At 40.5% G+C, this 12,079-nt stretch overlaps 1 protein-coding gene across 1 annotated transcript in view; it reads right to left on the bottom strand.

Moving 5' to 3' along the window:
- Positions 1-9,374: 9,374 nt before the first annotated feature.
- Positions 9,375-12,079, bottom strand: part of TLK1 (tousled like kinase 1) — a 72,560-nt gene continuing 69,855 nt past the window's right edge. Inside the window, exon 21 of the mRNA XM_063116402.1 lies at positions 9,375-10,004. Coding sequence (XP_062972472.1) covers positions 9,828-10,004 — 177 coding nt within the window. The 3' untranslated portion in view covers positions 9,375-9,827. The remainder of the gene's footprint in view (positions 10,005-12,079) is intronic.

Genomic DNA, 12,079 nt, shown 5'->3' with positions numbered 1-12,079 from the left:
CCCATTCTTTGCCACTGCTGCCACATGACCAAATCTCGGCTGTTTCCTGCTCCTGTGCCGCCAAATTTCAGAAGCAGTGGTGGGGCACTGGTGTGTGTGCAAAAAAGGCCTGCCACACATGCAGTTCATGGGCTGTATGTTGCCCACCCCTGATCTAGTGCATTCGTATCCAACCTGGTGCCCTCCAGATGAGAGATGTAGTCCAACATATCTGGAGAGCAGCAGGTTGGGGAAGGATGGCCCAGTGATAGGAGAGGATGGAACTATAAAAGTGAAGTCCCATCATTAGATGATAGAAAATCTTTCTCTGGTTTTAGGGTCTCCCTCATGACTGACTAAATGCAGTATTCTCCAAGACACACAAAAAGCAAAGGAGCCCACATATACAACCGTTTTCTGCATATTTTGAGGTACAAATTAAATCCCATGTACAGCTTGGTATCAGAACTAGCTGATTTCTGACTCATAGCCTGAAACAAGATGGTTACCACACCTTGGAGTGGCAGCTGACAGTTGGACTATACTGGTGACTAATATACTATTACAAGTTTACAAGCAGAGACCTGTGAAAATGCTGCTAAGAGAATGTCTTTTACCTTTACGCAGTATATGTTCTGCTCTTCCTGGCTCTAACTGGAAACACCAAGCAAGAGGATCTCTTGCTTGTAAGAAGAAACGATGGCTGAGGCTACCAGCAGTAGCAGGAAGGAAGGAATGGGGGACTTTATTCACCCAGAGCACTAGAAACCTCAACACACAGGAAGTGGGGAGGGTTGAAGAACACCTCTCTCTCTCTCTCTCTCTCTCTCTCTCTCACACACACACACACACACACACACACACACACACACACACACACACACTCACACATCCTTCTTGTGGACGCCAAGAATCTTCTGTGCCTTGACCATAGCTCAACAGATGCAGTGTCCAGCCATAGCCTCACCATTTCATCTCCTATGGCAAGGTGAAGATGTGGACAAAAAACATACTCTTTTATTTCCCAAGAGGAATGACGTAGTCAAGGCAAGAGAGAGGAAGAGCAACCAGAATTTTTGAGGCACACCTCATCCTGTGGTAAAACAAGTACACCTACCCACCCCTTCTTCTCACAAACGTATCACTCACACTGTGCCAGGTGGTTTACCTGTCTTACCTTCCTTCCAGGTGAGCCAAGCCAACAAATGACAGTCTCCTCACAGTTCATGTTTGAACCCTTTACTAGTCTGTGCTTCCTCCTTTTGTGCTCAGTTTCCAAGTTAAATGCGGAGAACTTCACACAACTAAAATGTTAAATTTTGAGACCCAAAGGTAATAACAATAAGGTAGACCGGGTCCACCCTTTAAAGTACCTGGTTAGACTATGCCTATCCAGCCTCTCTGCCCTCCCCCCCCACCACAAAAATTCCACCTCTGATTTGGGGAGCTTCCATTCTTATCCACTGGAACACCACCAGCTCAAAGGGTGTCACATTAATAATGTTAATAATGTCACATTAATAATGGCTTGTTGGAACCCAGATATTTGAACCTGTCGTTAACTTCAGAAAATTAACTACAGTGGAACAACTCTTTTATATGAACCTTTCACTTAGAAGCAGATCATTTTCTCTAGACGAATTAACTAGATAAAGGTAAACCATTTCCTAGCAGTTACCTTGAACACAGATATTCAGATCAGTACTTAATTGATAAAAGAACATGTGCTAAGGCGTGTGTGTGTGTGTGTGTGTGTGTGTGTGTGTGTGTGTGTGTGTATATATATATATATATATATATATATATATATATATTCATGCCTTCTAAACCAGGAGCTTTCCCCTCATCCATAAATGAGGAAAAAGCACTCTGTTCACATTCAGGGGCACTATTCTTGCCAGCCAACCAGCCAGCCAGGTCACTGAAAAATAAAAGCTTTCCTGTATGAGCTATTCAACATTCTGTAAATCAAAGCTTTGACATCTATTTACTATCATCTTTCCCAAAGATAAATTCCACAGGAGCTTCTCATTTCCAATTATGTTAAGACAACTTTAATTACAAACAGAGGCCTGCCAAGTGGGAAAGCATTAGTTTAAAACGGCATCATTTCAGTATTAAATTTGTTAAGCGTTTAATTAATCAGATTTCACCACCAATTCTACTGATTAATTGAGCTGCCACTCAAGCTGATCATTGCTCCATTTATGAAGGTTTTAGTCCATTTGTGTTAAAACAATTAAAGGGAAGATTGCAATGCTTAGTACTTTCAGATCTTCTATACACCCCATACCTGATGAGGTACACCATGAAGCCTGGAAATTTGCAACATTAACACAACCAGCAAGTACAGTAACGTGAGTTTTTATCCACTCATTTCTCTGTCATTCTGTTGGACCAACACAACTATGATGCCCTGAGCTAAGATTAGAAACCATTATGTATGGAGAAGTGACATGAGCCATCTAAGATGGACATGTAGGCTCTGTGCTCTTCTTCTCAATTGCTGACTTCTGACCTATGCATCAGTAGAGTGATGTATGAGAAATGGGAAGGCCAACAAAGAGAAAGTCTAAAGATAGTTTCAATACAAAGGGGAAAGGGAATGAGAGATTTCTTCCCAAGGAGAAATTCTGCCTCTGAAGAAATTGTGATGGGAAAATGTGAGTAATGGTGAGAAAGATGATAAGGAGGCTAACAAAGAATGTACTCAACCATCACAAGTTACTAAAGATGACCTATAGCTACTTATTGAAGAGATTAACAGCAGTAAGCAGAGCTTACTGTTAAACTAGAGCAGAAAATTGAGCCTCTTACTGCAAAGACAGAGAACCATTATTCTAGTTTAAACTAAGACAATGGACATAGCAATGAACCTGGGTCCGAGCCTGTGGGGAGGAGTTCGTGCCCATGAAAAGCAGAGGAAAACTGTAGAGTCTGAGAATTGTTCTCACCAGCATAATCTATGTTTTAGGAGAGGAGTAAACTTTCCTTTATGATGACTGAGTCCACTTATCGAAATGGAGGAAGTATGGTGGCAATCGAAAGAGCCTATCATGTGAGAATACTCTCAAGTAACTGTGTAGTATTTGCAGGCTGATATGTAGCCCAGCAGCAAGGAGGAAGAGTAACCCATTCTCAAATTAAAAAAATATTTTAAAACAAAACAAAACAGTTCATAAAATAGTAAGGCATTGCTCCAAGAAAAAGAATAGCCAAGTTGGTGTTCACTGTGTCTGCTTCGCATTTTTAAATGGCTTATATTAGCCTTCTCCAACCTGTTACCCTCCCAGTGTTTTGGACTTCAGTTCCCATCAGCCCTAGCTAGGAAAGTCAGTGGTCAGAAATGTTGGGAATTGTAATCCAAAAGATCTGCAGGGTACCAGGTTAGGAAGGCTGGGCTACATGAGTATTACTGAATTTGGTACGGTAGCAGTACACACCTTCTAAAAATGAACAAATAAAAATAAAATTGAAAAGGTCATAAAATGACATAAGCATGGGACAGGAATTTGCATCACATGTCATAAATGATTGATAGAGATATCAACCAATAGCAAAGTGGGGTAAGGATTAGATGTTGGGTTTTTAAAGAACAACATTTTAACACTGCTAAAATGTATGCAAGTCAGATGCTGGAGGAAATGTGATATCTCTGCACGATAAAGTGCTACTTTTGATGACAGATGTTTGGCTCCTCCTCAAGAAATGACTAATGATTATGCATTAAACATTGTGTTAAAAAGAAGAAAAAAGACCCAATTGTTTGAAAAGGCGATTAAGTAAGCACATATTGAAACCTGTGAGAACTTTGGACTTGACAAGCTGGTAATTCTCACTCACTAACTTATAAAGAGTGACCAGAAAAATACTGCTGCTGTATCAGACACATCTCAGTTAGTATAACACATGACTTGCATACTTAAAGATTACAGAAGGCCCTGTGAGTCCTTAAAGTGCAACTTATTATGCAGTTCACTAATCGCCATAATGTGTGCCAACAATAGCATCTGGGCAGGAAGCCAGCAATGCCAAAACAATTCACGCCAATACTTCTGGAAAACAAAAAAAAAGAGTCCCCTCGTTCTCTCCTCGCTACCCAAGAAACCAACCATTCCTGCACTCTGTCTTACAAAGGACCGTCAGAAAATATTTTGTTTGTTCAACATCTGGCCTGATGAGTTCTGGAGAACTCAGAAGTTTACTCATGAGATTGTGGCATTTTGGTTGATCCTAATAAAGGTGTTACAAGACTGCAGCTTCTAGATTTTGTTTTGTTACGCACCAATAGTTCCTGGAGAAGGCGATCAATGGCTACTAGTCCTGATGGCTATGTGTTACCTCCAGTATCAGAGGCAGTAAGCCTATGTACAACAGTTGCTGAGGAACATGGGCAGGAGGGTGCTGTTGCACCATGTCCTGCTTGTGGATCCCTGGTCAACAGCTGGTTGGCCACTGTGGGAACAGAGTGCTGGACTAGATGGTAGCTGTTCTTATGTTCTTCCAGCTTCAATTTTCATGGGGAAAAGATGACTTATGAACTGTAAGCCCCAGTTTGACCAAATCTAGTGTTAATGGTACCAGCTAATCATTTTATTTTGGACAATATTTATGTAGGCTGCACAATAACAATGTTCTCCCGATGGCATACAAAATATAAAATAATAAAATACAAAAGATAAACTGCACATGGCATTTCTTGTTCACAGCAGTGAAAATAAAACCAAAGTATCCAGCACCAGTTTTGACAGATGAAAACAATGGACTAAAAAACAACAACCTGTAGCCTAAAGACTGCAAAATCAAATGGTCTGGGCGTATAAAAAGGCCTTTACCCAGCACCAAAATGACCATAAAAGAGGTGCCAGGTGAGCCTCTCTGGGGATGGCATCCAACCCCCAAAAAGGCTCCCTTCCTGGTAGATTTCCCCTACCTTTAGAGAGGGCAGTCAAGCCTTCCATTAACTCTGGTTGTTACAACTTTTTAAAGAACTCTTTCAATTACAATAAACAAACAGGAAGTTGTCATTAAAACAATTACATTTTTCTAAAGGTTCAGGCTCTAGTGCCAGTTTTACCGAACATGCATTTCATAAGATTACCGAACTTCCAAGTGGACCAGGGGTGGGGAATCTTTTTAGCCCCAGGGGCCTAATTAGCTCCACGCAAGAACAGCGTGTGTCGTATGCCAGCAATAGGAGGGGGCACACCCCAAAGTGGGGGGGGGGAACCCTCATTGCTGGCATGCAGCCCCCCCCCAGCCGCTGGCATGGAACAGACAGACACATCCCATTTACATGCACACAAATGGAAAGGCAATGAAGTGCCCATGAAAGGAAAGACAGCTGTCTAAAGGCCTTTATTCTGTTCTTATTCTCCTGGATCTTACTGCAGCCTTTGACATGGTTGATCATGATCTTCTGTTGGATTCCCTTCATGATCTTGGATTTTGCAACTCTGTCTATAACTGGTCTGCTTCTTCTCTAGCAACATTCATTCAAAGTGTTGGCTAATGCCTGCTCATCTTCTTCCTTTCCCCTTTTAGTTGGGTTTCCACAGGGCTCGGTGCTCAACCCGTTGTTGTTTTCTTTATATATGTTGTCCTTGGGTAATCTTATTTGATCTCATGGCCTCCAATATCATCTGTATGCTGATGATACACAATTGTATCTTTCAACTCGGGATCTTTCTCCTGATGTTCAGGATTGTATCTCAGCATGTCTTTCAGATATCTCAGCTGGGATGCTTCATCATCGTTTGAAACTTAATGGGCCTGTTCAGAAGACACCTTAAACCACGGCTTTAACCATGGTGGTTAAGCCAGAAAGCCAGGCTGTGTTTAGAAGACACCATAAACCATGGCTTTAACCACTGCAAATAAGGCCTTTTGCTTTATTCACCATGGTTAAAGCTATGGTTTAAGATGTCTTCTGAACACAGTCCGGCTTTCAGGCTTAACCACCATGGTTAAAGCCATAGTCTAAGGTGTCTTCTGAATGGGACCAGTACGCCAAAGACAGAATTGCTTGTTTTTCCTCCCAAACCTTCTCCCCATCTTGCATTCTCTATTACTATTAATATGTTACACTTAATCTAGTTGAGGAAGCTTGTAGTCTTGGTTTTATATTTGACTCACTTTCCTTTACTCTACATTTTGAAGCAGTAGCTAAGTCCTGTCTTTTTTCCCCCCTTATATAATATTGCCAGGATCCTATTGTTTTTTCCTGTCTCTTCTGCCAAGACTCTTGTTCACGCTTTGGTTATTTCTCGGCTGGACTATTGTAATCTTCTTCTGACTGGCCTTCCTTCTTCTCATGTCAGTTTGTTGGTCTCTATTCGCCACTCTGTTGCGAAGATCATCTTCTTGGCTCATCGCTTTGATCATGTTACTCCACTCCTGAAATCCCTTCACTGGCTACCAATTCACCTCAGAATCCAATATAAGCTTCTCCTGTTGACTTTCAAGCATGACCTTTAATCCCTGTGTTCACTCCATCTCTTTCCTTGTGTGCCACCTGGTAAAGGCCTTCAGGGTCACTTCACAGATTTGTTGGTGCAGGCCCTGTAAGAAGCCAGAATTCTATCTATATGACCTTCCATTTGTAGACCTTACACTCCAGCTTCAACCCTTCAATAATCAGGCAGAAATAATTGGGATCCACATTTAGAAAGGTCCCCTGGCTAAGGAAGTCCTGTGACCTTGGAAGGAACAGAGACTCTTTTACTGCTAGTGCCACCAGATGAAACGAACAAGACTGAGGGCCGCACTAGGATTAGCTCTGCCCTCTCCACTCAAATTCTGTAGAGCACTTTTGATATCACGTCAGTCACTGGAAAGTCAGACAGTAGATCTGAAGACCAGGGGATGTGGAAGATCCATGCTTTTGCACCTTTTGCCCTGAACCTGCAAAGAAGCATAATTTCTATCTGCTCACGGTATGCTGTCTCTAAATATTTCTCCTCCCCAGCAGCCCCAGTAGCACACCACTCTTTTGTTGATGGTCAGGATGTCATTGCCACAAAACAAAACAAATAAATCACAGAGTTAAATTATGGAATTCACTACCATGAGATGTAGCGATGGCCACCAATTTGGATGGCTTTAAAAGGGGGTTGGATAAATTCCTGGAGGAGGAGGCTATCAATGGCTTCTAGCTCTGATGTTTATGTGCTACTTCCAGTAGCCGAGGCAGTACGCCTGTGTGAACCAATGGCTGGGGAACATGGGTGGGAGGGTGCTGTTGCACCATGTCCTGCTTTGTTGGTCCCTGGTCGACAGCTGGTTGGCCACTGTGGGAACAGAGTGCTGGACTAGATGGACCCTCGGTCTGCTCCAGAAGGGCTCTTCTTATGTTCTTAAAGAAAAAAAAGAAAGGAAAATGTGACCATGTTCCCTAATCGGGGGGAGGTGAAAGGTGAACAACCACACATTAATACCAGTGCTGAAGGAGTCTGCAGAAGACATACCAATTAGAAAGGACTGTAAAAACCCTTGTAGGACATGAGCTAGTTCACATATCACTTACAAGAGAAGGAAGTAGCATGAGTGACTTGAGCCTCCTATTGTCCTTGTGGTACAGAAATATGTAGAGTGAGAAGCAAACATTTTACCTCTGGGGTATTAGAGAGCCCCAAATGACCTCTGAAGTTTAGTTCTCACTGCAGAAAAGTGCATAAGACACATTGCATACATCACTGCAGAACTTAAGAAAGTAGTAGCCCTCATCATTTGTGCTGTTTCTTTCATTGGCATGAATCCAGAGTTGCATGGTATAGAACTCCATGAAACGGATGGTCTGTGGACAGAATGCCAATTCCAGCTCCCCACTGCAGCTCCTGAAAATCTGATATGGAGTTTGGGACCCTCTAAAACAGTGTCTGAGTGGCCCTGGAGGTTGCAGAAGGAAGGAGAAATAGGCAAAATTCCCCACCACCTATCACCCCCTTTCTTCAATGAGGAACCTCTGCCAGATTCTGGCTCCACTACCAATAGTAGTGGCCCTTGTGTTCATGGTGGGGGAACTCTGGATCCAACATACAGTATTGTCTCCAGATAATGTATGGATTGGCTCTAAGATAAGAATTGAGTAGTCTGATCATCTTAGACAATCAGAATGAAAATAAGTGATTTTGCATTTAGGAACATTGGAGAACTGCTTCTTTTTGAGTTATGAATGAGAAGCATAGTCAATACCCTTCATGTTCCAAAGCAGTAACTTTAAAAATACTTGAAATTCCAACTGTCATTATTTTATTACTGTTTTGGCTACATTCTCTACAATTTCAGCAGCATCTTGAAGAGACAGTTAATGTATCCTTATGTACAATGAAAACAAAATGGCTTGCAACATCAGAAACAAGAGCCACAGTTTAACTGTACAATATTAAATGAAAAACCTGTGGTAATACAGCCTCCCTTTCTGCAACATGGACAAAGTTACGTACAGGTATTCAGCATTATGAATGTGACAGTAAAAGGAATCTTGTATGGGAGAGAGATACTGCATTCTGAAAAAAAGATTCTACCATACAAGGCAGTTAGAAAATGTTTCACATTTTAAAATATCTGTACAAGCCACAAGAAACATCTCTTTAGAAGAACATCTTCCCACCTTGTAGACAGAACTTCCAGAAACCGAGAATAACCATAAACAACTTCTACATCTAGTATCAACGTGCTCCAGCTCAGGAAACTGACTTGAACTGTACTGTATAGTTCCAACACAGATCGGTTTTACATGCCTTGATTGTTAATGAATTATCTACTTTCAGTCTCTCTAGGACGTACAGTTGACTTGCACCTTAAGGAGGTCATTTGATTTTTTTTTTTTTTTTTTGCAAAAGCAAAAGCAACATCATTTAGCAGCAATTAAAAGCGCCTTCAATGAGACTTAAAAAAAATACAATATCCAATTAGAAAAGCCATACTTTAAACATTTGTACAGGAATAAGTTGCTGAAATTTTTTAAACTGAAAATATGACGTCTGTACAATATATTTACAATAGAGTTAGAAGGGAATTTGTCATTATCCTGCATAGAAACATTGAACATGACTGGTTAGCTTTTGGTTACATACGTGCCTTTGTATATCCCTCCGCAAAAGCCTGGATAGCAGATATCAGTTGACAATACCGCTAAGTATCAAAATACCATTTAAATAATTGAACTAGTTTGAAAACTAGCTTTTGCTACCCCTCGGAAAATGCTATTTTATTCCTTTGGAAATACAGTCAACCAACCCTCAAACAGTTTTCAAAGATTTCTCCCCAGCCCCCAAAATACTAAATCACGTCTATTCAAAGAAATTAACATACATAGCTGTGTCACTCATCTTTGCTTTGGTTTTTTAAAATATCAACTCCTTGGGAAGATTCTTTTAATTAGTGTGTGTGCGTGTGTGTGTCCAGGCACCGAGTTGTTCTTCTGTGCTCCATTTTTTTTCTTCTTTATTCAAATAATGAAAAACTACCCTCCTTATTAGAACTCTCCAGTATCAACCAAAAGAGTTTGTAAGTATTAAAAAGATTATTTACAGTGTTCCCTTCCCTACAAGACCCAGCACACATTTTCTTCAGTCTTAAAAACACAAAGTACTTCTGCTTGGAGGCAACAAGCAATGCTGTCCTTCAATGTTTCCAACATGAAAGTCTGAAGTAAATGTAACCTTCTCGGACCATGTTGCAGTCCCATCATAGACATGACAGTTGTAGAATGGCCACAGTATGAAAGTCCCATTGTGAAAATTGTCCTGCTGTGTGTAAAGACACAAACTGAGCGCTTTCAAACAAAAGTCTGCTGCAGCAAAACTACATGAAGGCATCATGCAAGCCTTCTGTGTCAAAAAGTTTCAGTAGGGAATAATGCTTGATATAGGTGGCGTGGGAGAGGCTGCCAGTCCAGTCATATGCAAGTTTCCTGAAGAATTTGATCTTCTCATGTGTGGGAGTAAGTAAGCATCATTAGCCAGCTGATGGACATCAAACCGGTCCTCCTTGCGGTATGCCAAGCAGCGTCTGATAAAAGCCTGGGTGGGTGGAGAGAAAGAGAAAAGAATTCACTATAATCCCTTGACAATAAATGGGTTTTGCTTATGAACTTCCTCCTAGTAGAAGATCTGAGCTCTTTAAGATATTACAAATAAATGTTGAAGTGGATCATTGGGTTCTTGATCCAATATGGATATACACTCAGTATCACCAGAGACCATAGCAATTAGAAGCATGAGCTGGAAAGTCCCTAGTACGAATTTTAGATCATGATCATTCATGTTTTTCAAGCCATGCTCAACTAGAGGCTCCTCAGACACCCCCCGTCACACCCAAATTACAGAGTTGTGGGCATGAATTTGTGAAGTCCTTAGGGCTGCCAATTTACATAGTACTTTCACCCCAAGTAATAGTAAGCAAATACATGCAGGAACATAAATGAATTGCCAAATGGTGCCCAAAAAAACCATATGCAGCCATTGTGAGCATCAGATATTTTATTTGTTTATTTATTTATTTTAATATACTGCCTTATCAGCTAAAAAGCCATAAGGACTTTTATAACAGCAGGAGTAAGAAAGTACTATTGTTCTATGGTCCAGTAAAATTCTTGGTTTATTTACTAGGTGTCCATCTTTGAAAAGGCAGAGAACAAAATATCTTGCTGACCATCTTCATAACCCAATTAATTCTGCAATTTTATGGCTTTTTATTTTCAGTTTTCTACCAATTCCTACCCACTTGTCTATTGTATATTTTTAACATGACAATGTGTTATTGGGGAAATTATTTCAAGGCAGGTAATGCCAAACTCAGCAGAAATTATGTTTTATGAAGAATCAATAATTAAGTCAATAATTACAAAAGGAGAGAACTTTAAAATGTTATCAAAACAAGTATTTAGAAATAGGACTGCTAGGTTTTATTTAAAGCGTGTGGAAGTATACAGGCAGCTCCACACAAAAGGCCCACCTTTCAAGAGGTTGAGAGCATACCCTAGATAAGATACCCCTTTGATCTGATCCAACAAGGTAATTTTTACATATAATTATCATGTAAGTGCAAAAGTAAAAGGTAAAAGATTTATTACAGCATGATTAGAAAAATAGCATTTTATGTGCATAACTTTGAGAGTGAAAGATGCATTAGCCTAGTTTTGGGTGCAGAATTTTCATTTACCAGCATCCTCTATACTTAAGGTATTGCATTCTGTTCTAATAAAATCTCAAAGTTAACATTCAGAATACATTATGGAAACTTAAAATGTATATAGTCGCCAATTTAATTTTTTTTCAAGAACCTGGGTGAGAGCCCAAAGAAAGAATGGAATTATAGACCAGGGTGGGTAGACAGCCAGACTGACAGAGATAAGAAGCCGTGAGAGAAGGCTCAGTACCTGATATCACTTTTTTTAAAAAAAAATCTAAGCCCAGAAGTGCAGGGCAAGCTCATTCTTGCATAGCTTACAGAACTTGTTTATCTTGGGTGGGGCTTACACAGAAAAATCTCCATTACTGCTTCCAAAAAAAAAAATAGCATACTGTGAGGATTAATAGTTGTATTTAATTAAGCAAGTTCTTCAGTGATAGGTAGGGTGAAAATGCAACCTCATATTTTGCTGCACAGAAAATAACAAGGCTATGGGCTGCATTTGCATGAAATGGTAAACCAGGACCCTGAGGAATCCTAACTTACCATTTTTCTCCCACTTAGCTCTTCCTGCTACTATGAGCCGCGAAACAAACGAGAAATGTTCTGTTTAGCTTGTTAACTGAACAGGGGATTCTGGCTCCCCCACCCCGGCCCCCAAACAAGACAGTGCTGCCTTTCCAAGCTGCACAGTGACAAACGGCTCGCTCGTACATGACACTATGCTACAGTTTAGCATTACATGCATGAGGTGGAACAAGACTGAAAAAGCCAGGGGAAGGATTTGCTAGTGTTTAAATTCACTTTCAAAGAATTCCGGCTTGTAATTACATACAAACCAAAAATTGCGGCTTAAAACAAACCTTAGTTCATTAAACAAGCAAACTTCCTAACCCATGGTTTGAAGCTGACTTGTTTAGAAAATGACCAGAGTTTGTTTTAAACAATGATCTCCAGTTTGAAT

Source organism: Elgaria multicarinata, chromosome 2 (genome assembly GCF_023053635.1).
Source record: "Elgaria multicarinata webbii isolate HBS135686 ecotype San Diego chromosome 2, rElgMul1.1.pri, whole genome shotgun sequence".
NCBI classification, from domain to species: Eukaryota; Metazoa; Chordata; class Lepidosauria; order Squamata; family Anguidae; genus Elgaria; species Elgaria multicarinata.
Note: the sequence above shows the minus strand (reverse complement) of the source record. Positions and strands in the feature narration are given on the sequence as shown.